Source organism: Nerophis lumbriciformis, linkage group LG18, assembly GCF_033978685.3.
Source record: "Nerophis lumbriciformis linkage group LG18, RoL_Nlum_v2.1, whole genome shotgun sequence".
NCBI classification, from domain to species: domain Eukaryota; kingdom Metazoa; phylum Chordata; class Actinopteri; order Syngnathiformes; family Syngnathidae; genus Nerophis; species Nerophis lumbriciformis.
Window position 1 is genome coordinate 13987825 of NC_084565.2, and position 27566 is coordinate 14015390.

The 27566-nt window shown below is 39.9% G+C and overlaps 1 protein-coding gene across 4 annotated transcripts in view; it reads left to right on the forward strand.

Annotated features, from left to right (window-relative positions):
• Positions 1–27566, forward strand: part of agfg1b (ArfGAP with FG repeats 1b) — a 44974-nt gene that overhangs the window by 12626 nt on the left and 4782 nt on the right. For 2 of the 4 annotated variants that reach the window (XR_009817041.2, XM_061977710.2), the window contains exons 2-10: positions 17344–17437; positions 17704–17819; positions 20060–20198; positions 20279–20435; positions 20556–20663; positions 23719–23857; positions 25910–25989; positions 26063–26155; positions 26328–26486. Coding sequence is in view for 3 of the 4 variants with exons in the window: in XM_061977710.2 (XP_061833694.2) it covers positions 17344–17437; positions 17704–17819; positions 20060–20198; positions 20279–20435; positions 20556–20663; positions 23719–23857; positions 25910–25989; positions 26063–26155; positions 26328–26486 (1085 nt within the window). In the remaining variant the exon portion in view is untranslated. The remainder of the gene's footprint in view (positions 1–17343; positions 17438–17703; positions 17820–20059; positions 20199–20278; positions 20436–20555; positions 20664–23718; positions 23858–25909; positions 25990–26062; positions 26156–26327; positions 26487–27566) is intronic. The other 2 variants (XM_061977712.2, XM_061977711.2) reach the window with 2 other exon arrangements.

Genomic DNA, 27566 nt, shown 5'->3' on the forward strand with positions numbered 1-27566 from the left:
TCACCTAATACGCAGCACTTCATGTGTGTTATTACAACTACAGTACATGTTAGGGATGTCCCGATCCAGGTTTTTGCACTTCCGATCCGATCCCGATATTGTTTTTGCATTTCCGATCCGATACCGATACTGACCGATACCGATACTGACCGATACTGGCCTATCCGAGCATGTATTAAAGTTTAAAGTTATTTAGCCTACTTAGTTGTCAGAATCATGTTGAAAAGGGTTTTAGTATTCTTGATAACAACTAGCCAGCTGAATTAGGGGAGTTTGAATAATACACAATGGTTGGTAACAAGAAACTGACCTGTTTATTCAAGGATAAACACAAAATAGACAAAATTATACATGACAAACAGAAATGGCATCATTGAACTAGGGCTGGGCGATATGGCCTTTTTTTAATATTTCGATATTTTAAGGCCATATTGCGATACACGATATATATCTCGATATTTTGCCTTAGCCTTGAATGAACACTTGATGCATATAATCACAGCAGTATGATGATTCTATGTGTTTTGATTGATTGATTGAGACTTTTATTAGTAGGTTGCACAGTGAAGTGCATATTCCGTACAATTGACCACTAAATGGTAACACCCCAATAAGTTTTTCAACTCGTTTAAGTCGGGGTCCACTTAGATTCATGATACAGATATATACTATCATCATAATACAGTCATCACACAAGATAATCACATTGAATTATTTACATTATTTATAATCCAGGGTGTGGAGGGGGGCGCCTGATGTAAGTGTCAAAAAGACAGCCAAAAGAGTTTGATATGAGAATAAATCTAAAGTTAAAATATAGGGTAGAAATGCACCCATTTGCAGGAAATGTAGTCTTGATTTTCAAAATGTTCTTTCAAGGCTTGCATGTCTACATTAAAACATTCTTCTTCATACTGCATTAATATATGCTACTTTTAAACTTTCATGCAGAGAAGGAAATCACAACTAAAAAAATCACAAATTTTTTCATACGGTGTTGATGTGGAAATTTTTTGCCTCTGCATTGCATTTTGATGGTGTGGGCGTGTGGCACCGAATGGAGATAAGCGTCTCGACAGACGTCACAATATTTGAACAATGATGACGAAAACTGTTGTCTCTGTCGTGTCCGTGTGTCGAAAATTGTTATGCGCTTATTTTTTTATTTGATTTTGTGCGTGGCATAGATTTGCTATGCGCAGAGGACGCTTAAACAGTGCGCAATTGCACAAGCGAGCACCTTAGAGGGAGCGTTGCTCGCACGGCTGCGCTAGCATCACAGCTAACGTTAGCCACGCTGCTACCTCTCTGCTCGGGGAGGGCGTATACGTATGTGACGTATGACGTGACAGTATGTGACATGTGTAAGAAGGTGCGCTTGCTGTCTGTGAGAAGCACAGACACAGAAAAGAGTGAGAAGAGCGTGTAATGCCAGCAGCTAAAAGGAACTGCATGAGAATTGTGGATGTGTTGAAGGTGTGCTGGAAAATGTGGAATGTGGATCTGGATCGGCATTTTCCCATGCCTTGCCGATACGCAATTTTTGGCAAATATCGGCAGCCGATCCGATCCAATTATCGGATCGGGACATCCCTAGTACATGTACTGTCTGGCTAGCTGTGTACAAACAAAACATGAAATAATACTTTACAGATACTGTAGTATGATTGTTCATGTTTTTCCACTCAGTATAGATTGGTGTCTTATCAGTGTTGTGCATTACAAACTCAAACAAGTTTTGTGCTAATGTAGAAACTAGCTTATCTCTTGCCGTAGTTAGCTTTTACAGCTAGTGCCGTAGCATGCCGATGTGTTACTACGATAGAAAAAGAGTTCCTCAGTGTTCTCTCTTACAATAAAAATGTTGCTACAGTTCGGTTATTATACAGGTTACAGAACGTAAATTAAGCATTGTTGACGCTTTTTGAATGCATTTTTAAAGAGATCTATAGCAATGGTCCCTAACCACCGGTTCGGGGACCGGCACCAGTCCGTGACGCATTTGCTACCGGGCCGCACAGAGACATTAAATAATTTATAACCGACCGCATTTTCTTCTACTTAACTTTCGCCAGTCCCTCTAAACTCACTAATAAGTTTGTTCGTATATGTATTATAAAACTCATAAAAGGAAGTCACTATATATTTGTTACATGGGACAATGCACATTATTATACATATAAAATGTAAAGGTGCCAAATTGTAGCCAAAAGCTAGTTTCCCTCTGTAGGTTGTTGACCTAAGATCAGGGCAGATCAGTAACAAAGTGACCATAGTAATTCAAGTGCATAAGGCAGATGGAGAAGTGCTAAATTGTTGCATATAATTTGCTCAAGGAAAAAAGTACACATCTCCTTTGGCCTAGTATGTTAAAGTGGTGCTATTATTACACATAGTCCTACTACACAAGAAAGTAGTTTGCAATAACAGATGTGTTTACGCAAAGAAAAGTGGACCAAAAAAAGCTAACAGTGTATCTACGTATGAAATATTGTACAAAATATGACTACATAACTCTTAGAATGGAAATATAAATCCACAGAAATGTATTCATTTTTCATGCACTTATTTGCTATATTTATCTGCCTACATAAAACCGGTCCCTGGTGCAAAAAAGGTTGTGGACCCCTGATTTAGAGGTAGAATTGATTGCTCCCCTGAGCTGCATTGCTAGCCACCACGAACAAACAGATTTGTATATCTACGGTATAAGGAAAGCGTGAATGCTCTTCAAACATGTACATGGCTATTTATCGACGCTGACAAAACTTACCGACATTATTTTTCATTAATCGTCGGTTAATTGACTTAATCCAAAGTGGTTCATTAGGTCTTCAAAAAAATTATGTAATTTGTCATTCTTATAGCCAGACATGTGTGTTCAGTTTCCTCAGAGGAAGGCAACAGTTGCAGCCGAAACCATCAGGTACGGAAGTAAACACACAGGTCTGGCTATAAGAATAACAAATTACATGGTTAATTGACTTATTGAATATCGGCTTAGTGACTGGTATTGGTATTGGCCGATCTCTTTCAGGGATGATCAGTATTGGAATCGACAGCATAAAACCCTGACACGAACAACCCTACATGTACTGTAAGTGTTTCTTCAGTTTTTATTCACGTCATAACACATTCTGGCTCAACGGGATTGCATGGAAAAAATAGTAATCTTGTTTCTAATTTATATTGACGATTTTTGCCATTTTACATGAGAAACTTCTGTCATTTGCTGGATGGCTGACACTTTCTTGTTTCTTTCCTTAAAGAAAGACATGACGACCAGGGCGAGTTTGCTCTGGCCGGTGAAGATTTAGTGCTTATCATTTATCAGTGCGTGGGTCGAACTATTTGCATATATGAATTGATTTTTGTCTGGACTTGTCTTTACTACATGCATTAATGTATTTTGTAGTGAGCGTGCATACCGTGTTTCCGACTTCATTTCGTCTTTCTATTCATTTTTATCAAGAAAAGTCCCCCAGCCAACCGTCCTTCCGGTACCTTCTGAGAAGAATTTTTTTGGAAGTTTCTTTAGTTAGTTGCATGTGAATGGCAACAACTTATGCACTGCCCTTGTGGAATGTTCCAGATCGTTCCTCTAAACGTATGTCCAATAAAACAAGCTTCTCTCACCACCAGAGGTATTTGGTGCATTCGCAAGCCTGTAAATGATAAAACCTATTTAGGGCTGCAGCTAACGATTATTTTTCTATCGATTAATCTATAGATTATTTTTTCGATTAATCGGTTAATCTATAGATTATTTTTTCGATTAATCTATAGATTATTTTTCCTTTTACCGATTATTTTTTTAATTTAAAATGAAGAGGAAAAAATAAATGTAGGCCAGTTTTTTCAAAAGGCATGGCTTTTATTTACAAAAAAAAAAAGTATGGCCACTCAGTCAACATTGACAACAACATGACAAAATATTCTGTAACAATGTAAACATTTAAAACTTTTAACATTTAACAAAATTAAAAGTAGCTTATTTGCTTTTTAATGTGCAAATATAAAAGTAAACATCCAGTGCAAATCTTAATATTCTGCAATAGTATAAGCATTTCAAAATTAAAAGTATTGCTTATTTTGCTTTAAAATGTGCAAAAATAAAGATAAACATCCAATACAAAAAAGTACAAAACGGAAATATTCTGTAACAGTGTAAACATTTCAACAAAAGTAAAAGTATTGCTTATTTGCTAAAATGTGCAAAAATAAAGCTAAACATCCAATACAAAAAAAGTGTACAGTGTAAACATTTCAACAAAAGTAAAAGTATTGCTTATTTTGCTTAATAACACAACAATGATAGTATGATTAAAGTGAAAGTTAATTGTTCGTTTGTACATAGTATATGTAACTGTTAATGTTGTAAAAGGTATTTGCACAACTAATTAACGTTAGCGTTTGTGACACGTCTTTGTGCCGTGGGGTTCTTTCAGGACCGACAGACTGAACGCCAGACGACTTTGTCAGGTTTACAATCTTTTAATTTTACACAAAGTCTTTTCTCTTCCAACTCTTTTCTCTTTCTTTCCTTGCTTTTCGGCTCCTCTTCCTCGCTCGCTCGTCGTCCCCTGTCTCTGTCTCTCCTCCTCTCTCGCTCCACGTCAGCTTCACTCTGGCTCCTTCCAGTCTCTCTTCCCTCTCTCTCTGCTGCTCCCCTTTTCTTCAGCGAGAGGAGATTGGATGATCGTGCCCAGGTGCGCGGATCGCGCACCTGGGCACGATTGCGGCGTCGCTCCCGGCGCGCCCCACCTCGCCGCTCGCTCGCCGGCCCCGCCTCTCCACAGCGTTAAAGAGGAGCGAGTCTTTGTAAACACTGAACAGGCACGCCAAACGCGCCTCTCAGAGCGAAACGGTGCTTTAGTTTATGAATTCACAACGCAGATACAAATGACACATTCATGTTTTTGTGTAATGATGACAACGTATACGCACGCGGACGATTGACTAGTTGATGGTGATGGCAAGAACGCTGTCGGTTTTCTTTTCAAATGTTCCTTCATAGCCGTTGTGCTGCTATGATAGGTCATTTCCGCTCGACACAGTGTGCATACAACATTATTAGGCCGTTTATTGAAATACTCCCACACTTTTGACGACTTTTGGCGTGCTTTTTCCCCTCGCTCGCATCGTCTGCTTTGCGCTCCGCCATGACAGTAGTGTGACGTAAATATACGACGCGCCGACGCACAAAAACGGCGTCGACGTATTTACGTAACCGATAACGTCGACTACGTCGACGCGTCGTTTCAGCCTTAAACCTATTTCAAGTAGCGTATGTCATTATTCCCTCTCGTGTCTCTCCATAATCTTAATTGGTCTTTAATTTTTTTCCCAGCAGTCTCAGTGAACAAAGCGCATTGGTTTTTTAAACGATAAACCGATGCGACCGGATATCCGGTTCAAGAAATTTGTCCACGTCAGTTTCAGCCCACCCAATCGATACGTTTCAACTGTGAATCCTTAGGTTAGTCGAGTGTAGACACATAAATCAGTTATCGCTCTGAACTAGTAATCAGTTGACTGTTTTTTGTCTTTAAAGCGACACGAGAGCCAGGGTTGTCCGTGAAAAGAGTCACGCGCTTGTTACGCTGCTTACGTAACTCAGACGAAAATAGACGTAGATACACGGACCGGGTGTATTATTATTATTAGCCTTTATTTAACCAGGTAAAATCCCATTGAGATCAAATATCTCTTTTCCAAGGGAGACCTGGCCAAGAGGGCAGCAGCAAGGTTACATTAAAAACAGTAAACAAATACATAAAACATCACATTTACAACATTAAAACTTGCTCACATGACACATGGGCATACAGACAAGGTAGACTGCAGTTCTTTCACAGAAGCTTTAAACTCATTCAACGTAACAAGGGTTTGAAGTTTAATATTCGATTGTAGGTTATTCCAAGCCTTCGATGCTGAAAACCTAAATGCTTTCTTGCCCAGGTCAGTTCGTACTTTGGGGACGACAAATTGCAGAACATTCATTGAACAAAGTTTGGGACTTCCTTGTTTCTTTGTTAAAAAAAAAGACAGATAAGATGGAGTGATACCCAGAATGGTTTTGTAGATGAAAACATACCAATGATTGAGGCGTCGAGCACATAAAGATGTCCAGTTAACCATTGAGTATAACACACAATGGTGAGTAAGGGGGGCGTAGTTGGTGATGAATCTCAGTGCCTTTTGGTACACACTATCCAGATTGTGGAGACAACCAGCAGTAGCATTCATGTACAACACATCTCCATAGTCAATAACAGGTAAAAAGGTTGTTTCCACCAATTTCTGTTTCACAGTAAAAGAAAAGCAAGACTTGTTTCTATAATAAAATCCCAGTAAAAGTTTCATTTTTTTTTTACAACATACTGAATGTGCTCCTTAAAACTCAAGTCGTCATCAATTAAAAATCCTAAATATTTAAAAGCAGATACTAACATAATTTGTTGCCCATTTCTTGTTAAAATGTTCTCACACAGTGCTGATCTTACAGTTTTTGATGTGGTAAAGAGCATACACTTTGTTTTCTCTGCATTTAAAACCAGTTGAAGATAGCAAAGTTGTTCTTGTACTCTGTCAAATGCATGTTGTAGATATTTAAAAGCCTCAGCAAGAGTGGGTGCTGTGCAGTATATGACAGTATCATCAGCATAGAAATGGAAAGTTGAGTTCGGAATATTCTGTCCAAGATTATTTATGTAAATAGTGAATAATAAGGGGCCTTACACAGAACCTTGAGGGACATCCTTTTTCACTTGCAGTACGTCCGAGGAGTGTCGCACGAGATTAGCAATCAGTTGACAGCTTATCTTTAAAACAACGCGATAGTCACGGCTGCCTGCAAAGTAATCAGCCGTAAGATAGGTAATGTCAACACGGCGGACCGTCTCCGTTCTTTGCCGTCCGTCAACATTGTCACATCCAAGTAATGGAGACTCAGACAAATTCCTACTTTGACTTTATTTCACAACATTCAACCTTCTTGTACAACAGGCTCAATTTCCGGTAGCACTCATTTCACCTTTTACCTCTCACCTCCACAACAAACGTCACTTCCCATTCTTCTCACGGAAGTCCCGCCCCCCAGTCCAGCCAATGGCTAGAACCCATAGGCGTCTGTGATGACGCTGACTTGACTTGACCCCTGGAAAAGAAATACATTTGACATGTGTTTGCTTCTTTACTTTATTAAACATCTTTGGAGATATATGTTATGTTTTAAAAAATAGAAAATATCACATTTATAGAATGTGCTTTTTTAAATATTTGAAGATGAATGTGCCTATGTGTGTTCTCATTCATCAAGTTGTTGTTCTTCTCATGACATTCAACCGATCAGTTGTCTTAGAAGATGTTTGGCCTCTCTTCAAGTAGTTTTCATCAGTCCATGCTCATAGACTTACCTTGGACAGATCAAGTCTGAGCGCTTGGTGCCAAGGTCCGAAGTATTTGTTCTCTACCACATGAAGAAATGCTTATGTTCTTTTGTGCTGTAAAAATTACAAACAATGTAACCAAAGAATCACATTGTTCATACACCGTATCAACTCTTGTTGAATCGTTAATGCATCGAATCGTTCTGTTATAAATAAATTGATTTTGAATTGCATCGTGATGTGAATCGAATCGTCTATCATTAAAAGATTTTCATTTTGTGGTACTACCTGTGTGCATGCCCATTTTTGACTTTTGACACTCCATCATAGTAATTAATTGTGTAATATGTAAGAAAACATTTGATAAATCGCATTATTTCCAAAATGAATATACATTTACATTGAACTTGATGTTTTTACCCCAAAATACTATTAAAAAGGCAGATTTTTCTATTGCGTCGGAATGTTCTTTGCAGTTCGGCCAGGTTGAGACCCCTGCCTTAAGTACAGCGGCTAGGGATATAATGATAAACAGTATTAATGATTACCGCGGTAAAGCTCTTGATGGTTCGTATTACCGTTTTAAGTCAAAATCATCGAAAAACTAGGATTTATAGCCACACTTCGATAAACTCACAGACTGGCGCTAGCACACTAGCTTAAAAGCTAACATGAATACAAGAGACATTAAGATACGACATCCCCCAATCTAAACTTGTATAAACACATTGCTGTCTGAGAATTTAATCTATTCAATTGTGCACATTGAAGCTTCAAGCTGTGCTCTCTTAGCACATGGTGATCTTAGACTTAGACTTAGACTTCCCTTTATTGTCATTCAAATTTGAACTTTACAGTACAGATAAGAACAACATTTTGTTGCAGTAGTTCGTTGTAGTGCAGGATAAAAGAACAATTATGTGCAGATATAAATAAATAGATTACTATACAGATAAATATATTTTTTTATACTTTTGCATATGCATCCACGTTTATGGATGTATGTTATATTGTTTTTATATTCCAGCGAGTTAATCCGTTTTTGGGGGGCAATTGAGGGAATTATTATGATGAATGTATACCCGGAAAAATATGGCACAGAGGTTTTTCAACAGTATGTTCGAGGACCGCCTAACAGAGTAGGACGCCACATTACCCGCCAGAAAGAACACTTACCAGTTAAGCATAAGAAATTAAGATATGTGTGCTTTCTAAAAGTGGGTCCATTTATTTTACTTATTTAAACAAATCAAAAGATTTCAGTGTGGGTATGTAAGTACGTTTTGACCACATTCAACAATACCGCGATAATAATGATAATCGTAACACAAAATGTTCCTACGGTTACATCCGTGACAGCCGCAAATTAATTATTTAATTAATTCCTGACTTCTTTTTTTTTACTTTTAGTCAGGAGATTTCTCTGTAGATTCTCACTACTTTCACTACTTTTCTGGGAACTGTCATGAAGCCTCCTGGCCCCGAGTGAATGTTTATGTCGACAAGACAGCACATCCCCACAGACCCCTCCAAGTATACAACAGGTATTTAACAGCCTAGTTAAACTATAGTTGTTCAGCATGCCAACACTAATACAACACTACTGTTCAATTGACATTCGTGTCAATTGAACAGTAGCGTTCTATTCAAACAATCGACTTCGAACTCGTCCAATCCTCACATTCTTCCACACAAGTTGTACTCAGCATGGACTCTGCCCTAATCACCCCGATACTTTACAGCCAATCTTGTTCTTAAATCCCTTCCTGCAGGCAGGATTTCTCTGTAGATTCTCAGTACTTTCACTACTTTTCTGGGAACTATCATGAAGCTTCCTGGCAGAGGTGGGACCAAGTCATTGTTTTGCAAGTCACAAGTAAGTCTCAAGTCTTTGCCCTCAAGTCCCGAGTCAAGACTGGAAAGTCTCAAGTCAAGTCCCAAGTCCTTCATTTTGAGTTTTGAGTCATTTCAAGTCCTTTTGACCACAGACTAATATATTTACACAGATTGTGTATGCTTTTAAAACGCTGTATTTATTAAAACAAGTGCATTTGAAATTGCACTTGAAAAAACAAGTGCAACTGTACTTATTTGCACAAAAGTGTTAACATTGTATTTCCATGGCATATTGCATTGTAACTAGTTCCACTATCCTGTCCTTACCTTATCTCATTGATCTCATCTCATACTGTATGTGTGTTTATGTGTGCGTACACATGAAAAACATAACAAATACACGAACATAACAATGAACAGAGTTGTCAATTTTGAATGTCAGGGCCCTATGCAATATGTACACATTCTTAATATAGTATACATTTTAACTGACCTTTATTTGACTGTTTGTCTTTTTGTAGGTGGCTAAAATATGCGGTGCTGCTGACCGCTGTCTAATGTTACGTTACTGTGTGTGATACATTGACTAACGTAACATTATTGTAGGTACCTCATGCAACCCTGCTTAAAAAAATCACTTGACAAAAAGTATGAATAAGGTAGCGACTGCAGTGGACGCAACAGATTGCCGTGTTTGCAATGACGTTATAACCATAGACATCTTATAAGTAGACGCAGCATTGGCTGCTGTGATGCGAGTAATTTGGCTGCCATCTTGAAGTGGTGATGAGGAGCCGGCGAGCAGCCTAAACTGAGAGTTGACAGGTAGAAAACAAAGATGCCGGGCTGGTGTTCAGCGTTTTCCTGCTCAAATGAGCGGACTGTTGAAAATAGGAATCGGGGATTACTTTTCACAAGTAAGATTTAACATTAATGTACTATTGGTTGTATTTTGTGAAAAGAATATTACCACAGAGTTGAGAAGGAGCAAAGATCTTCAATATTTGTATGTGAAAATCACAAAGAAATCTTCTGGGGGAGGATGACCCTCCTACAGGGGTTTGGTTTACAAACTTTCAGCCCCACCTAAAACAAAATTCACCAGCCGCCACTGATGATGTGTTCTCATTTTAGGCAAGGTATAAGACAATACTTTCTTAACAGTATAATTGTAACCAGGAATAAGTCTTCAAGTAACAATATTCAAATACTAACATTGTTGGGTAAGACAAAATTTGGTTTTATTTTGAATCTAGTGCAACAAATTGGTGGTTTTAGCTGATATAAAGACTTTCAGGTGTTTATATATGTTTAAGTATTTGGCAGACACTTTTATCCAAAGCGACATACATAAAAAATACATATAAAACAATCACTGTAAACATGATCATTTAAGGGAAGAATATAATACAAAATATCAATACCAAGTGTCAAGACAGAATAAACTCTCTGCTGCTGCAGCAACAGAGATACAGTCTATAGGTCCCTAAGATATATAGATATCTAATGTATTCATACATTTTTTTATGTAGAATATACGCATGTTTATATAACCTAATCATATTGTTTCTTGAACTTAAAAATAGCTGACCGTTTTTTTCCCCCCTTCTCAGGGATTATATTCCCAGTTTTGATCTCGGATGTCTGGTCAATTATAGCATATAAGAATATTCTATTACTGTTAAGCAAACTATGAATAATAAAGCACGCCAAAACATGTGTCCTTTATCATAGCTACACGTATGACAAAAAAGCGTGTGAAAATCAGTGGTATTCAGTGAGGTAAGATGAATTAAATGCGCTGACAGTGCAACTTCAAATGTCGAATGAAGTTGGAAGTTGTTGCAATTTGTTTTTTGTTGACCAAGTCATAGTTTTAATACCAGAACGAAAGTATCTTTGGCGTCATTTTTCCTCACTGGCGCGTTGTTTGAGAGCTATTCTTCGTTGGTTGTTCTGCAATTTGATTGGATGAATGCTGTGGGACGAAAACAATGTGGATCTAATTTGATTGGCTGTTGTACTGACAGGCAACACACACGCTGACAGACACACACGTACACGATGGAAGATACGGCGCGCTCCTGAATAACTTTTTAATCGTTGGGTTTTGGGGAAAGTAGCAAGTCATGTCAAGTCAAAAGGCTCAAGTCCAAGTGAAGTCACAAGTCATTGATGTTAAAGTCCAAGTCGAGTTGCAAGTCTCTTTACATTTTGTCATGTCGAGTCTAAAGTCATCAAATTCATGACTCGAGTTTTGATTGATTGATTGATTGAGACTTTTATTAGTAGGTTGCACAGTGAAGTACATATTCCGTACAATTGACCACTAAATGGTAACACCCGAATAAGTTTTTCAACTTGTTTAAGTCGGGGTCCACTTAAATTGATTCATGATACAGATATATACTATCAGATATATACTATCATCATAATACAGTCATCACACAAGATAATCACATTGAATTATTTACATTATTTACAATCCGGGGTGTGGAGGGGGTTGGGGGTTAGGTTTGGTTGTTATCATCAGTCATCAACAATTGAGAACAGAGAAATGGATATTGAAACAGTGTAGGCCTGACTTGGTAGGATATGGACAGCAAGTAGTAGAGAGAGAGAGCGAGAGAGAGAATCTGCATTTAATTGTTTACATTTGATTAACAACAATCCGGGGAGGGTGTTAGTCTAGGGTTGTAGCTGCCTGGAGGTGAACTTTTATTGAAGGAGGATAGAGATGCACTTTCTTTTATACCTGTTGGGAGCGCATTCCACATTGATGTGGCATAGAAAGAGAATGAGTTAAGACCTTTGTTAGTTCGGAATCTGGGTTTAACGTGGTTAGTGGAGCTCCCCCTGTTGTTGTGGTTATGGCGGTCATTTACGTTAAGGAAGCAGTTTGACATGTACTTTGGTATCAGGGAGGTGGAGCGGATTTTATAGACTAGGCTCAGTGCAAGTTGTTTTACTCTGTCCTCCACCCTGAGCCAGCCCACTTTGGAGAAGTGGGTAGGAGTGAGGTGGGATCTGGGGTGGAGGTCTAGAAGTAACTTGACTAGCTTGTTCTGGGATGTTTGGAGTTTAGATTTTAGGGTTTTGGAGGTGCTAGGGTACCAGGAGGTGCATGCGTAATCGAAAAAGAGTTGAACGAGAGTTCCCGCCAGAATCCTCATGGTGCTTTTGTTGACCAGAGAGGAGATTCTATAGAGAAATATTGTTCGTTGGTTGACCTTTTTGATTACCTTGGTTGCCATTTTATCACAGGAAAGATTAGCCTCTAGAATGGAACCTAGGTAGGTGACCTCATCTTTCCGGGTGATAACAATGTCACCCACTTTTATAGTGAAGTCATTGACTTTCTTAAGGTTGATGTGGGACCCAAATAGGATGGATTCCGTTATACCCAAGTGTATAGATAGCTTGTTGTCAGCGAGCCAGGTGCATGTTCTACAGAGTTCAGCACTGAGGATTTTCTCCACCTGTGACTTGTCCTTGTCTGATACCAGCAAGGCCGAGTCATCCGCAAACAACAACAATTCACAGTCGCATGCCGATGACAAGTCGTTTATGTATATTAGGAACAGTAAAGGCCCCAATACACTGCCTTGGGGGACTCCACAGCTCACTGAGAGGGGGGGGGGGGACACAGTGCCGTTCACTTCTACCACCTGCTCCCTCCCCTCCAAGTAAGATTGCATCCAGCTCGATGAGGTTTTGTTAAATCCGATTGCTCTGAGCTTATCCAACAGTATAGTGTGGTTAACGGTGTCAAAGGCCTTCTGAAGGTCCAGCATGACCATGCCGCAGTATTTGCCCGCGTCCACCTCATGTTTGATGTGGTCGGTCAGATAGAGAAGGCATGTGTCAGTGGAGTGGTTAGTTCTGAAGCCGGATTGGAGTCTGACTCGAGTCCAAGTCATGTGACTCGAGTCCACACCTCTGCTTCCTGGCCCCCAGTGAATGTTTATGTCGACAAGACAGCACATCCCCACAGACCTCTCCAAGTACACAACAGGTTGTTAAATAAGTTTAACAACCTAGTTAAACTATAGCTGTTCAGCATGCCAATTGCTCATCAAACGGGATTTAAGAATAATGTGCTGCTAATCAGGAATTGGCTTTGTGTTTACCTTTTTTTTTTTAATTTCAAACACCTATCCAAAATTTTAGACTTTTTTCAGCAGGTTTTCAGAAAGACCATGGTACAGTGCTACCCTTTTTTTCTTCTTTTTTTTTCTATAAACGACCGCCACAACATAGTCACATTTTCTGTTGATAAAAGTACAGTTTACATAATGGGTAGATAGTCAATGATGTGGAGGCTTAAAATACTGGAATATCGTAGTCCAAGCATGTCATAAACTGTAAAAATTCAGCTGACTTGACATTTCAGTCTTTGCATCCTGTCTTTGTTATACTTTGCTTCAGTCACCACATGTACCTATAGGTGCTTTTCCTTTGTAGGAAATCTGTCAAACAGGCCCACTTTTTCTCTTGGATTGTTTTATTTAAATGGTAAAAATGGTAAATGGGTTGTACTTGTATAGCGCTTTTCTACCTTTTTTAAGGAACTCAAAGCGCTTTGACACTATTTTCCACATTCACCCATTCACACACTGATGGCAGGAGCTGCCATGCATGTCGCTAACCAGGCCCATCAGGAGCAAGGGTGAAGTGTCTTGCTCAAGGACACAACGAATGTGACTAGGATGGTAGAAGGTGGGGATTGATATATATTCAAGGGGAACTGCACATTTTTTTTGAATGTTGCCTATCTTTTACAATCGTTAATCGACAGATGCATTTCTAATGCATTTTAACTCGTAAATAAAAGTCTGCTTAAAGTGGAGTCGATACTCTGTCCTCTCTTCCGCCTATAAATCCTTCTAAACCAGGGTTATCAAACGTACGTCCTTCGGCTCACAAACAGGTTTTTATCTGGCCCGCAATATGAGTTTGCTAGGTATAAAAATAAGCTGACATTTTTGAATGAAAGAAACTGCTGTTCCAAATGTGTCCACTGGATATCACAATAGCTATTCTTGGTATCCTCTGCCGCTAGAGTGTCCATGACTTCAAAGGGGGTTGAGCTATGGGCCATGTTGAGATAGTGGACTGGGGACACATTATCTGGGCGCACATAAATATGCTCAAATAATATGTATCCCCCTCTAACTTCATGTGTGAATAATGAAATAAGTCCAAATTCACAAGTTTTGTTGTAGATGATGCTACATGTGTAGTTAGTGCATCAGTTGAGGAAAATGGGTAAAGTACATTAATAACATCCTGTAATTAGATTTTGATACTATTATTCAATCTATCTTTGTAACATTAAAACCAATGGGAGCATTTTTAAACCCTGTAAGACTCAAGTCCACCTATTTGACTGTTGAACATTATCACATCATTAATTCAGAAAGTATAAATCACGACAATTAAAGGTAGAATACTTTTAACCACAACAACTAAGTGTAAAAAAAAAAAAATAATAATTTGTATATTTTCAGATTGTGCTTGTAATTTGAAAAAAGAAAACAATCTGAAGTTCTCTTTATTTTTAAGTGATCATGCTCTGATTTTACCAGTCATGCCCACTTGGGAATAGGGGAGAGGACAGTGATCTGTTCACCCCGACCACCTGTTCTCTATCCTCAAGGTAAGATTTCATCCAGTTTGTGGCTGCGCTGTCAAAACCGATTGCCCTCAACTTGTTTAACAGTATTGAGTGATTAACTGTGTCGAATGCCTTTTGAAGATCCAGCATAACCATTCCACAGTACTTGCCCATGTCCATCTCTCGCCTGATATAGTCAGTTAGGTACGGTAGGCATGTATCGGTGGAATGTGATTTTCTGAATCCTGATTGAAATTCGAATAGGAGCTCGCGATTTGATAGATAATTATCTATTTGCTCATATATTAACCTCTCTATAACCTTTGAGATGGAGCAAAGGATGGAAACAGGGCGGTACTTACCGGGGTCTAATTTGTTTCCTTTTTTATACAGAGGTGATATTCTCGCGAGCTTGAATTTTTGTGGGGCATAACACTGATTGATAGACAAGTTGGTGATATGAGCAACCATTGGGGCAATCGTGACTGCTCTCTCTGAGAAATCTGGTGGGAATATTATCATGTCCTGTGGCTTTGTTTGGCTGCAGCGAGCTGAGTTTCTTTAACACATAATCAGTTTTAACTTTGACAAACTGAAGTCATCCTTGTGTACCCCTTTGTTTTTGTAAAAGTCTTGGATGTGCTGTTCACCGTAGAGTCCTGAATGTGAGGGCAATTTGCTTACCAACATGGAAGCGATGGTTGAGTAAAATCTGTTAAAGCAATTTGCCACATTCAGTTTGTCTGTGTTGAGTGAGCCGTTTATTTTCAAATTGAGGTTGGTGGTTATTGTTTTGAGACTGCTGGGGCCCAATTGTTTCAGCATCTTCCAGACTTTTTGCGGGTTATTTTTATTTTCCGCTATTTTTTCGTTGAAGTAACTGGATTTGGCCTTCCTGTTCATATTAGTTACTTCGTTTCTTAGCTTTTTGTATTCTTTAAGGAGCGGTTCAGTCCTGTTTTTAGTGAACTTAGCGTGTTTGTCATTTTTAAGTTTCATGGCTTCTATAATGTCAGCATTGATCCAGGGTTCTGTTCTGGATTTTACCCTGGAAGCTTTCATGGGTGCTAGCTGGTCAGATACATGCAGGAAGTTGGATTAGAAGAATGCGCATGCTTTTTCAACCGATGAGCAATTTAGTACATTTGACCAGTCCAGTCTCTCCAGGACTGCTGTTAGAGCTTCGTTGCTGTACTTTTTCATCGATCTGAATCTTATTGTGTTGTGACAATCTGATACACATTTCTGAATTTTACATGTGCAGAAAATGATGAAGTGATCACTTATTCTGCACTCGATTACACCGCTTCTGGAGATTTTGGTCTGGTCTGATGTCAAAATCAAATCAATGACGGTTTGAGCAGCAGGGCACACCCGTCTGAATTGAGTGATCAGCTGTGTCAGGCTATGTAGCTTACAGTAATTACTGAAGCAATTACTCATCTCGGATGGCGATGAGTCCGCCTACAGGAGAGAGGTGGACCGGCTGGCGTCCTGGTGCAGCCTCAACAACCTGGAGCTGAACACCCAGATAACAGTGAATATGATCTTGGACTTCAGGAAAGTCAAAGCCCCACCATGCCCCCTCACCCTGATTGACTCTCCCACCTTCGTCTCCATTGTGGACTCCATCCGTTTCTTGGGCACCACCATCACCCAGGACCTCAAGTAGGAGCCGACCATCAGCTCCCTCATCAAGAATGCCCAGCAGTGGTTCACCAGTATCCCCAATCCACTAAAACGAAACTGCAAACTTCTCAAAACAAGCTGATGAGACTTCTGCTCAACCTCTTATACAGGACTCACCTAGCTCAAGCCCACTTTACCAAATTAGGATGGCTTAGAGTTCAGGAAAGAGTACACCAAATTGCAATGTACCTGGTATTCAAAATACTCCGAGAAACTGTCCCCAAGTACCTGTCAAACTATTTCACCAGAGTAAGTGATGCTCACAGGTACTACACGAGAGAGAGTTCCTCTGACCTCGTCCCCCCCAAATTCAAGACTCATGGTAAAAACTATTTTGCCACCACACAGTGGAATGCACTACCAACAGACCTTAAAATTTGAACTTCCCTATTAAATTTTAAAATAATAATGGCTCAGCTCAACCTCTGCCTGATCTGAACCAAAATTGATCCCCAGCAACTGTTCGAAGCATCAAACAGGTTTATATGTGGTTATAGTGTATATATATTTTTTGGTTACATTTTCTAAATGGAGCATTGTCGCAATATTTACCATTTGTGGCTTTAAATAAATAAACAATACTAAATAAAAGGCAAATATCTGCGCACAATTCCATTGAGACACTGTAAGAAGTGAGTCACTTGTGGTGTACCGTGTTTTTTGAATTCAAGGAATGCGGTGGCAGTAAATTCACACAATTGTTTGGTGTTTAATTGAGGAATTTGTCTTTGCTGCTGTCACACAGATGGCATTGGGTTGCATCCGGCCTGTCTTGTTTTTGAGCTGACAAAAACCTCCTCCACCCCACAGGCGAGGGCTGAACCCCCCACACAGAGTGAAGTCTATCTCCATGACCACGTTCACACAGCAAGAAATGGACTTCCTACAGAAACACAGCAACGAGGTATCACACACTCACTGCACCATGTAACATCGTCCGACATCTTTCAAGAGTCATGGCTCCAAGTCTTTCATTCTGACCTCATGCTTTGGTATTTTCAGTCCTGCTTAGACTACTTTATTGGCATTCCTTCTCCCAACTTTTTCCTCCTATCATTTCTCCTCATCCCTTCCCCCCTCCTTGCTACTTTGTCCCTCCCCATTACCCCGCCCCCACCTCCCACCCTCTTCATTCCTCTGACCCGGTCCGCTACCCCCCACCCCCTATAGGTCTGTAAACACATCTGGTTGGGTCTCTACGATGACAGGACATCAGTTGTTCCAGATTTCCGGGAGCCGCAGAAAGTAAAAGAGTTCCTCCAAGAAAAATATGAAAAGAAAAGATGGTAACCTAACCTTATTGTTTGATTGTCTTTTATGTTTTCCAATATGTTGTACATTTCCATTTACCCTATTTCCTGGACTATATAAGCCGGAGCCACTAAATTTTAGAAGGAAAAAACACATTCCATATATTTAGCCACACCGGACTATAAGCCGCAGATGTATACGTTGTGAAATTTGTTATTTACACCGAAATATTCTGTAAATGTTTATTTACATACCTTAATTGTTTCCGAACGATGTCTGTAACACGGCAGTAAAATAGCTGATGAAACAAAACAGAAGTCATCATCATGGACCCACTAGCTGGGCAAGCTAGCTCTTTAATCAGCTAAACAGACTCAATAACTCCACAGTGGCATTTTGGTAGGGCTGGGCAATCTGGCTGAAAACTGTATCATGATAAAAGTTTTTTATATCGGTCAATATCAATAATTATGGATTTTTATGACGTATGGAAATATGCACCAGGAGAGAAATATAAGAAATGGTAATATTTATTATAATCCCCTCATCTGACAAAGCCAAAAGTACATGAAATATCAATACAAGCATAAAAAATAATCAATGTAAACACAATTCTAAAATCACAATAAACACTTGACAATAACCTCTTTAAGGTAAAAAAAAAAAAAGGAATATGTAAGAAACATCTTCAAAGTGTAACAAAATAGTGCAAAGTGTGAAAGTGTAAACTTAGAGAAGCCTGAGAAGAATAAGTATTTGCAGGTTTACTGCCACAAAATGATGTTATGCAGTAATTATTATTTAAATATTATTGGACCAAACTAAAAATAGCACATTTGTTTTATTTTGTTGTCTATTTTAAGTTACACAGTCCAGCACTTTAGTTCTTACCTGTTTCCGTACATCCGAATAGGGAAGGGACGTGTGTTAAGAAAAGATGAGCGCGGCGAAGGACGACGGTCCATTTGGAAAAATCCACAAAAAAAAGTTACAAAAATTGACAGCGAGATGGTGCAACCAAAAGCGATGGTTGATACTGTAAGGCGATTGGCTGTTTAGCATGTCTCTCCCATTGCACGACCACTTCCTGTTTGGCTAGCTCACCATACCACGATACCGTTTTATCAACCCAGCCCTACGTCTTGGTAAGTTAACTGAGCAATTTGTGAAACTAAAACTATACAATAAGAATGTCATTGTAAGTTAATATTACTAACATAGACACTCATGTTAGCATATTGGCTAATGCTAACGACGCTAGCATCATTACATTACGATAGCATGTACAAATATGCATGAAAGCCCTTCTACAGACGTCACACATGGCTAGAAGACTGAACGGCACTTCTACTTCCGGCTGAAAGCACTAAATTAGGGATGTCAAACATGCGGCCCGAGGTCCGTATCAGGCCCGCGAACAGGTTCAATCCGGCCCGCGAGATGCGTTTTCTAAGTGTAAAATTAAGCTGCATTTGTAAATGGAAAAACTGCTGTTCTAAATGTGTCCACTGGATATCGCAATCGTAATTCTGTTAGGCAAGCAAACAGTTTATACCGGGGCGAGCAAGTATACAAAGAAAGAGGTACATGGTGAGGCGGGGCTGCGACTCCTCCCCCTCGTCCCAACGTAAAACCATCCATCCATCCATTTTCTACCGCTTATTCCCTTCGGGGTCGCAGGGGGCGCTGGAGCCTATCTCAGCTACAATCGGGCGGAAGGCGGGGTACACCCTGGACAAGCCGCCACCTCATCGCAGGGCCAACACAGATAGACAGACAACATTCACACTCACATTCACACACTAGGGCCAATTAAGTGTTGCCAATCAACCTATCCCCAGGTGCATGTCTTTGGAGGTGGGAGGAAGCCGGAGTACCCGGAGGGAACCCACGCAGTCACTGGGAGAACATGCAAACTCCACACAGAAAGATCCCGAGCCTGGGATTGAACCCAGACTACTCAGCACCTTCGTATTGTGAGGCAGACGCACTAACCCCTCTTCCACCGTGCTGCCCAACGTAAAACCAACTGGAGTAAAATAAACACCTAAAATGCTGCGTGAGACACTTCCATTACTAATGCGAATGCATACTCATTATATTGTGGTCTTTTTTAATGCTATGTCGAGGGCTAATAAATGCATGACCGTTAAATAAAATCAGCGTAGCACTCCCGTCATTTAGGTTCCTTTAGTCAATGATAATAAGAAGGCCCCTTTAAACATCCACCTTAAACCAAAAGAGGATTACATTTCAGTGTTTCTTGAACTCCAAGGTATGTGCCTCCAGACCAGGCAAGGGCAGTAGCAAGCGTCCAGGCCTCGGTGTCTGGCTCTTCCGCCAGCAGCACTGGTAGTACCCCAGAAGTGCAGCCTTTAAAGACCTTGCAGCTCAACAAGACCCCACTTCGTCAGGTAAAGCTAAATACGTCGAACCCCACCTAATGACCTTTTTAGATATGCAGTATGGTTTTAAAACTAATGTTTGTCTCCAGTCCCCTGGTTTAGGTCGCTCTCAGGCTCACATCACAGCTCAGGAGAAGAAGTTCGACCTGCTGTCAGACCTGGGGGGTGACATCTTTGCTGCCCCGCCCACACAGGCCGCCACCTCCACCAACTTTGCCAACTTTGCACATTTTCAAAGCCAGTCAGGTCAGCGATCTCTCTTCCTCTGTCTTAAAGAAGCATTACTTAGACTCATGTTCATCATATTGTCATTCCATTGCTTTGCCTTTCATTCATAGTCCACTATTCCCTTGTTTGTGGCTGCAGCACCTCAGGCTAATTCAGACTACAACTTTGCCAACTTTGATGCATTTGGGAACACTGCAATTCCATCCCATCTGAGCACGTCCCCCCCCTCAAAGTCCTTTTCCACAGGTACATTCCCCCCCTTCATCTCCATGAGCTTGTTCCCCTGGTCCTCTTTCATGACATTCTTACCCACACTGGATACTTTGGATTTACAGTTTGCGTAATTTGAGTATTTTTTGTTTGAAAAAGAGGTCTGAATTCGGGCTTGGCGATACAACAATATCAATATATAAAGACACAGAATCGATACTTCAATAAAAAATGCGATGGATAAAACGTTCGATTTTTTTCCCCCCTTCTATGTCGGAAGAAACCGGAAGTTGCTAAGCAAGGTTGGTTGCATGAACAAAGGCACTCGTAGTCTGGTAACCGAGCAACGCAGGAAGTGATCACTGATCAGTGGGAGTGACACACTAACACCAATCAGGTAACAGTATCAACTATCACGTTTGGTTGCGCCATCTTGTTGTCTCGCGGTTGATTCTTTGCATGGAGTGAGAAGAGAAAGTAAACATTAGTGCTGCAGAGAGTGAAGAAATTGTCAATAAAACGGGAAAAATCACCTCAGCAGTATGGCAGTTTTTTCCAACAGCCTATAGTCAGACCTAAGACCGTGGTCACCCAGAGCACACTGCTGAGCCGTAATTTACATTTTCACACTTTGTACTGTTTTGTTACACTTTTATTAGCCTTTCTTCCATATTCTTTATTTTTGCACATTACTTTAAAGAGGTTATTAAGTGTTCAATGTGATTTTAGAATTTATAATTTTGAGTGTTTACCATGCTTTTGTTGACATTTCCTTTTCTTTCTGCCTTGATAGCTGAGGGCTTTATATAATCAGTTTACATTTTAAATAAAAATGTTTACATTTAATATATTTTTATCATGGTCTTTATTATCTAGTCTTTAAAATATCAATAATTATTGACATTGACCAATATAAAACACTTGATACTGTTTTCAGCCATATCGCCCAGGCCTGGTTTGAATCAAAAATCGCTAAGTTTGGCATACTGATCCCTCCTGTAAGTCTTATTCTCTGGCAGGCAATGTGTGTAAAAAGCAAAGTTACAATGCCATCTATTGTACGGAGTTGTTCATATACCATTATAATGTGTTGATGATCTTGAATGTATGGGAAAGACTGTGTAAGGTACATTGTGGTTGTCTACCACCATGCTTTCTGTAGTTTCAAGTTGTAAAAAGAGTGATATTTTGATCTAAATCCTAAAAATCTTTAATGCCAGGAATGTCAAAAAATGTTGGTGTATAACACAGAAAGAATATATATATATATAAATAATATATATATATATATATATATATATATATATATATACAAACCCCATTTCCATATGAGTTGGGAAATTGTGTTAGATGTAAATATAAACGGAATACAATGATTTGCAAATCCTTTTCAACCCATATTCAATTGAATGCACTACAAAGACAAGATATTTGATGTTCAAACTCATAAACTTAATTTTTTTTTGCAAATAATAATTAATAATTAACTTTGAATTTCATGGCTGCAACACGTGCCAAAGTAGTTGGGAAAGGGCATGTTCACCACTGTGTTACATGGCCTTTCCTTTTAACAACACTCAGTAAACGTTTGGGAACTGAGGAGACACATTTTTTAAGCTTCCCAGGTGGAATTCTTTCCCATTCTTGCTTGATGTACAGCTTAAGTTGTTCAACAGTCCGGGGGTCTCCGTTGTGGTATTGTAGGCTTCATAATGCGCCACACATTTTCAATGGGAGACAGGTCTGGACGACAGGCAGGCCAGTCTAGTACCGCACTCTTTTACTATGAAGCCATGTTGATGTAAAACGTGGCTTGGCATTGTCTTGCTGAAATAAGCAGGGGCGTCCATGGTAACGTTGCTTGGATGGCAACACATGTTGCTCCAAAACCTGTATGTACCTTTCAGCATTAATGGCGCCTTCACAGATGTGTAAGTTACCCATGTCTTGGGCACTAATACACCCCCATACCATCTCAGCTGCTGGCTTTTCAACTTTGCGCCTATAACAATCCGGATGGTTCTTTTCCTCTTTGGTCCGGAGGACACAACGTCCACAGTTTCCAAAAACAATTTAAATGTGGACTCGTCAGACCACAGAACACTTTTCCACTTTGTATCAGTCCATTTTAGATGAGCTCAGGCCCAGCGAAGCTGACGGCGTTTCTGGGTGTTGTTGATAAATGGTTTTCGCCTTGCATAGGAGAGTTTTAACTTGCACTTACAGATGTAGCGACCAACTGTAGTTACTGACAGTGGGTTTCTGAAGTGTTCCTGAGCCCCTTGCTGGTTGAGAAAGGTTTTTCTTAAACTGTTCAACAATTTGCTCACGCATTTGTTGACAAAGTGGTAACCCTCGCCCCATCCTTGTTTGTGAATGACTGAGCATTTCATGGAATCTACTTTTATACCCAATCATGGCACCCACCTATTCCCAATTAGCCTGTTCACCTGTGGGATGTTCCAAATAAGTGTTTGATGAGCATTCCTCAACTTTATCAGTATTTATTGCCACCTTTCCCAACTTCTTTGTCACGTGTTGCTGGCATCAAATTCTAAAGTTTGATTATTTGCAAAAAAAAAAAAAATGTTTATCAGCTTGAACATCAAATATGTTGTCTTTGTAGCATATTCAACTGAATATGGGTTGAAAATGATTTGCAAATCATTGTATTACGTTTATATTTACATCTAACACAATTTCCCAACTCATATGGAAACAGGGTTTGTATACGTATATATATATATATATATATATATATATATATATATATATGTCTTAATAAGGTTATCCAAAAAATAGTGCTCGATACCGTAGTAGAGCGCAATATATGTATGTGTGGGAAAAAAATCACAAGACTACTTCATCTCTACAGGCCTGTTTCATGAGGGGGTTCCCTCAATCATCATCTCCTGATGATTGAGGGAACCCCCTCATGAAACAGGCCTGTAGAGATGAAGTAGTCTTGTGATTTTTTTCCCACACATACATATATATATATATATATATATATATATATATATATATATATATATACATACATACATACATATTTATATATATAAAAAAAAAAACTACACATTTTAAACAGGAAGAGGTGTGCCAATCCCGTCAATGTCGAGTGCTGTCCCTACCCAGTCCCAAACTGGGAGCTGCTCAGAAGATCGTTACGCTGCTCTGGCTGAGTTGGACAACAAGCTGAGCTCCTCTGCAGGCAGCAATGTGCAAGGGTAAGACATGTTACTCACACACACACGCACACACACACAAATAATTGACAATATTCTTGTGAAAATTTATAAATTACTGGCTGTCCCTAAAAAGGAGTTGTCAGTTAAAAATAGGACTATCAAAGAAACTACATGTTCTACTGACAACTCAGCCTGCTTTCAATTCAATGAGATGACAAAGCATTTAGCTAGTATTGATGTTATTTGAACACTGATAAAGTTAGCAGTTAAATAAAGGATGAGTGAGCATCGCAGTAAACAAACTAAAAACTTTATAAACAAGTTGTGACAACGTTCCCGACACATCGCCTGCTGCATCCTAACTCCCAGTCCCAGCAGTAAAGGACGCTGTGTTGCACTTTTCTCCTCCACTGTATACTTTTAGTGCAAGACAAATGTGTCTGTATCCAATAATGACCACACCTGTCGCCAGGAATAACAACAGTGCGCTCTTAAACGCACGCCGAGACTCCACTGGAGTGGAAGCAAGTGAAATGAAGTAAAACAAAGCGATCAGCTCCATTTACTCAGTGGGAAAATCTCCGGAGCAAGCTTGTGTATTTGCCACCATGTTTTCTAAAGCAATACCACACTAGTGCGCATGTGCTGGCGCTGCTGCCACACCGTTTCCAGGAAGTGAGCAGTGTTGCCTAAAACGCATTAATATGTGAAATTGTTTTGGTCATTAAACATTTAAACGGTATAACTAACCATTTGAAATTTTACCGCGGTTTATCATTAAACCGCTTATCGTTACATCCCTTAAAAGTGTAGTGTGGAGATGTCACAAATAAATGTCACTATTCATCACATTTAGATGTTTAAACTTGTGGGAATCGCATTTGGGCCCAAATGGAATGGTGGATGTTAATGGTTGTCAATTTCAGGGTTGCGTGTTGGTTGCGTGTGACCATTCACTGGAGAGATCTTCGAGAACAAAAGGATTAAAAAAATCAATGCTATGGTTGCCGTTGAACTGATGAGAGAAAGCATTGCTTTTGTAACATAACCCTAGCGTGCGCTCGCTGGCATGTTGGGAGCAGGAAGAGACATACTTGCCAACCCTCCCGGATTTTCCGGGAGACTCCCGAAATTCAGCGCCTCTCCCGAAAACCTCCCGGGACAAATTTTCTCCCGAAAATCTCCCGAAATTCAGGCGGAGCTGGAGGCCACGCCCCCTCTAGCTCCATGCGGACCTGAGTGACATGTCTACAGCCTGTTTTCATGTCCACTTTACCACAATATAAACAGCGTGCCTGCCCAATCACGTTATAACTGTAGAATGATCGAGGGCAAGTTCTTGGTTTCTTATGTGGGTTTATTGTTAGGCAGTTTCATTAACGTCCTCCCAGCGCGGCAACAACACACAACAACAGCAGTCACGTTTTTGTCTGCCGTAAACAGCAATGTTGTGACACTCTTAAACAGGACAATACTGCCATCTACTGTACATGCATATGTGACAATAACATCTAGTTATTTTAGAGAGTGCAGTGCACAACTGCGCACACAAGGAGACGAAGCAGAATGCATCATCAGAGAGGGTGTTCAGCATGGTTAGAAAAATAGTGACAGAGAATAGAACAAGGATGGACAATTCAACCCTTAACTCAACAATAAGTAGATGAGTGTTATGTGTGTGTATATGTGTAAATAAATGAACACTGAAATTCAAGTATTTCTTTTATTTATATATATATATATATATATATATATATATATATATATCTAGAATTCACTGAAAGGCAAGTATTTCTTATATATATATATATATATATATATATATATATATATATATGAAATACTTGACTTGGTGAATTCTGGCTGTAAATATACTCCTCCCCTCTTAACCACGCCCCCAACCACCTCCCGAAATCGGAGGTCTCAAGGTTGGCAAGTATGGGAAGAGAGCAGCATTTATAGCTGGAGGCAACTGCAAACAGCACCTTTTTCAAAGATCAACTCACATCTGGAATGTGTGCAGAATTGGTCAATCGATTAGAAAGATGCTTTGTGATGTCAAAACGGTTAAACACAGGCTTGTCTTTACAGGAATTTATTTGGTCCCGTGCTCGGCTCCTCGCCAGCCCAGAATCCACCTGTTCTACCCAGCATGCAGCCTGGCTATGGAGGTGCCCGTTGTCTTTTGATTTCCCCTACACATATCAGGCGAAGGCTCATAGCCGACTTTTCTACTTCCTGTAGGTGTCCCTTCCACGAATCCCTTTGTTGTTGTGGCGGTTGCCTCGGAGATGGCGACCAACCCTTTCCAAGCCAATGGCAGAGCTCCAGCTGCAGGTGTGTGCACGCCTTAGCACCAATTGAGATATTTGTGGTATTTACATGTAGCGATATTGCCAAGTACACTTAGAGATTTGCCTGAGTTTTGTAGAAATGTTACTTCCTTCTGTGTGTGTTTGTGTGGGTGCACATTCAATATACAAGCATGCTTTGTGTGTGTGTTTTGTAGCCTCATTTGGTACTGGCTCTATGAGCATGCCCGCTGGCTTTGGGAATGCGTCTTCATACTGCCTTCCGACCAGTTTCAGTGGAAACTTCCAGCAGCAATTCCCTGGCCAGGCCCCCATCCCTTACTCTCAACCCGGGGCCTACCACCCTCAGTCCAATGGTTAGTGGCTTCCCACTTTCCTCTGTTCTTCTACCCCTTCTCCCTTTTTACCTGCTTAGCACCTGTTGGTGATTTGAAGTACAAGTATGGAAACACAAGTTGACCCTTATATGCTTAATTGTGTTACATTCTTCAATTCAACCATATCCAATTGTGTTTACAATCTGCAAAGGACGTGTAAAAATGTCGTCTAAACATCACACAATCAAATCAAATCAAATCAACTTTATTTATAAAGCAATGCCATAAATTCAGTCAGCTATTTTGAATATTTTGTGCCGAACATCTTAGGCCATTTCTGTACATTCGGGGTCAGATGACGTCACCGTGATAACACTTCTGCACTCTGACCATATTATTAGATCAGTCATTCCGGAAATACGCAAACATTGTAAAGAGATGGGCTGTATATCATTCACAGTCCTTATGTAAGACAAAAACACATATATTTATGCATTCTAAATGGTAAATAAATATCTAACAATTGATTCAACAGATGGAGGGTCCTCTCATTATACTCTCTACAAACATCCAGAAAGCAACAACAATACTCCAATTACATGTTGTGACCTGAAAATTAACTAAATATGAGTGATATTGTTATTATCAAGCGCTAATGCAAACGGCCTATTTTAGCAGCACATAAGTAGCAGTGAGCTAATGCTAACATGCACCGCTATTGTTGACACTGAGCTGGCGGCTGCTTCTGCTTGGTCTCAAACTTGCTAAAAGTAAATGCTACATTATAATTAATGCATCTCTCACCTGCTAGTAGGCAAATGTGGCCATGGACCGACAGGCTGACATCCCCTGAGATGGCAAAAAAGACACAAAAAACGCTCGTTACGTGAACATTTTTTTTAACCCTTGCAATCCTCATTGCAATGAATCTTCATCTAAACGGGATTATGTGAGCGTCCCGTCGGTCGGCATCCCTAGCAAGAGTCAAAATTGTAGTGTTTGTTTTATTATGGTTCTTCCGCTCGATTGTAGCTGAGATAGGCTCCAGCGCCCCCCGCGACCCCGAAGGGACTAAGCGGTAGAAAATGGATGGATGGATAGTTTGTATGTTTAGCACCT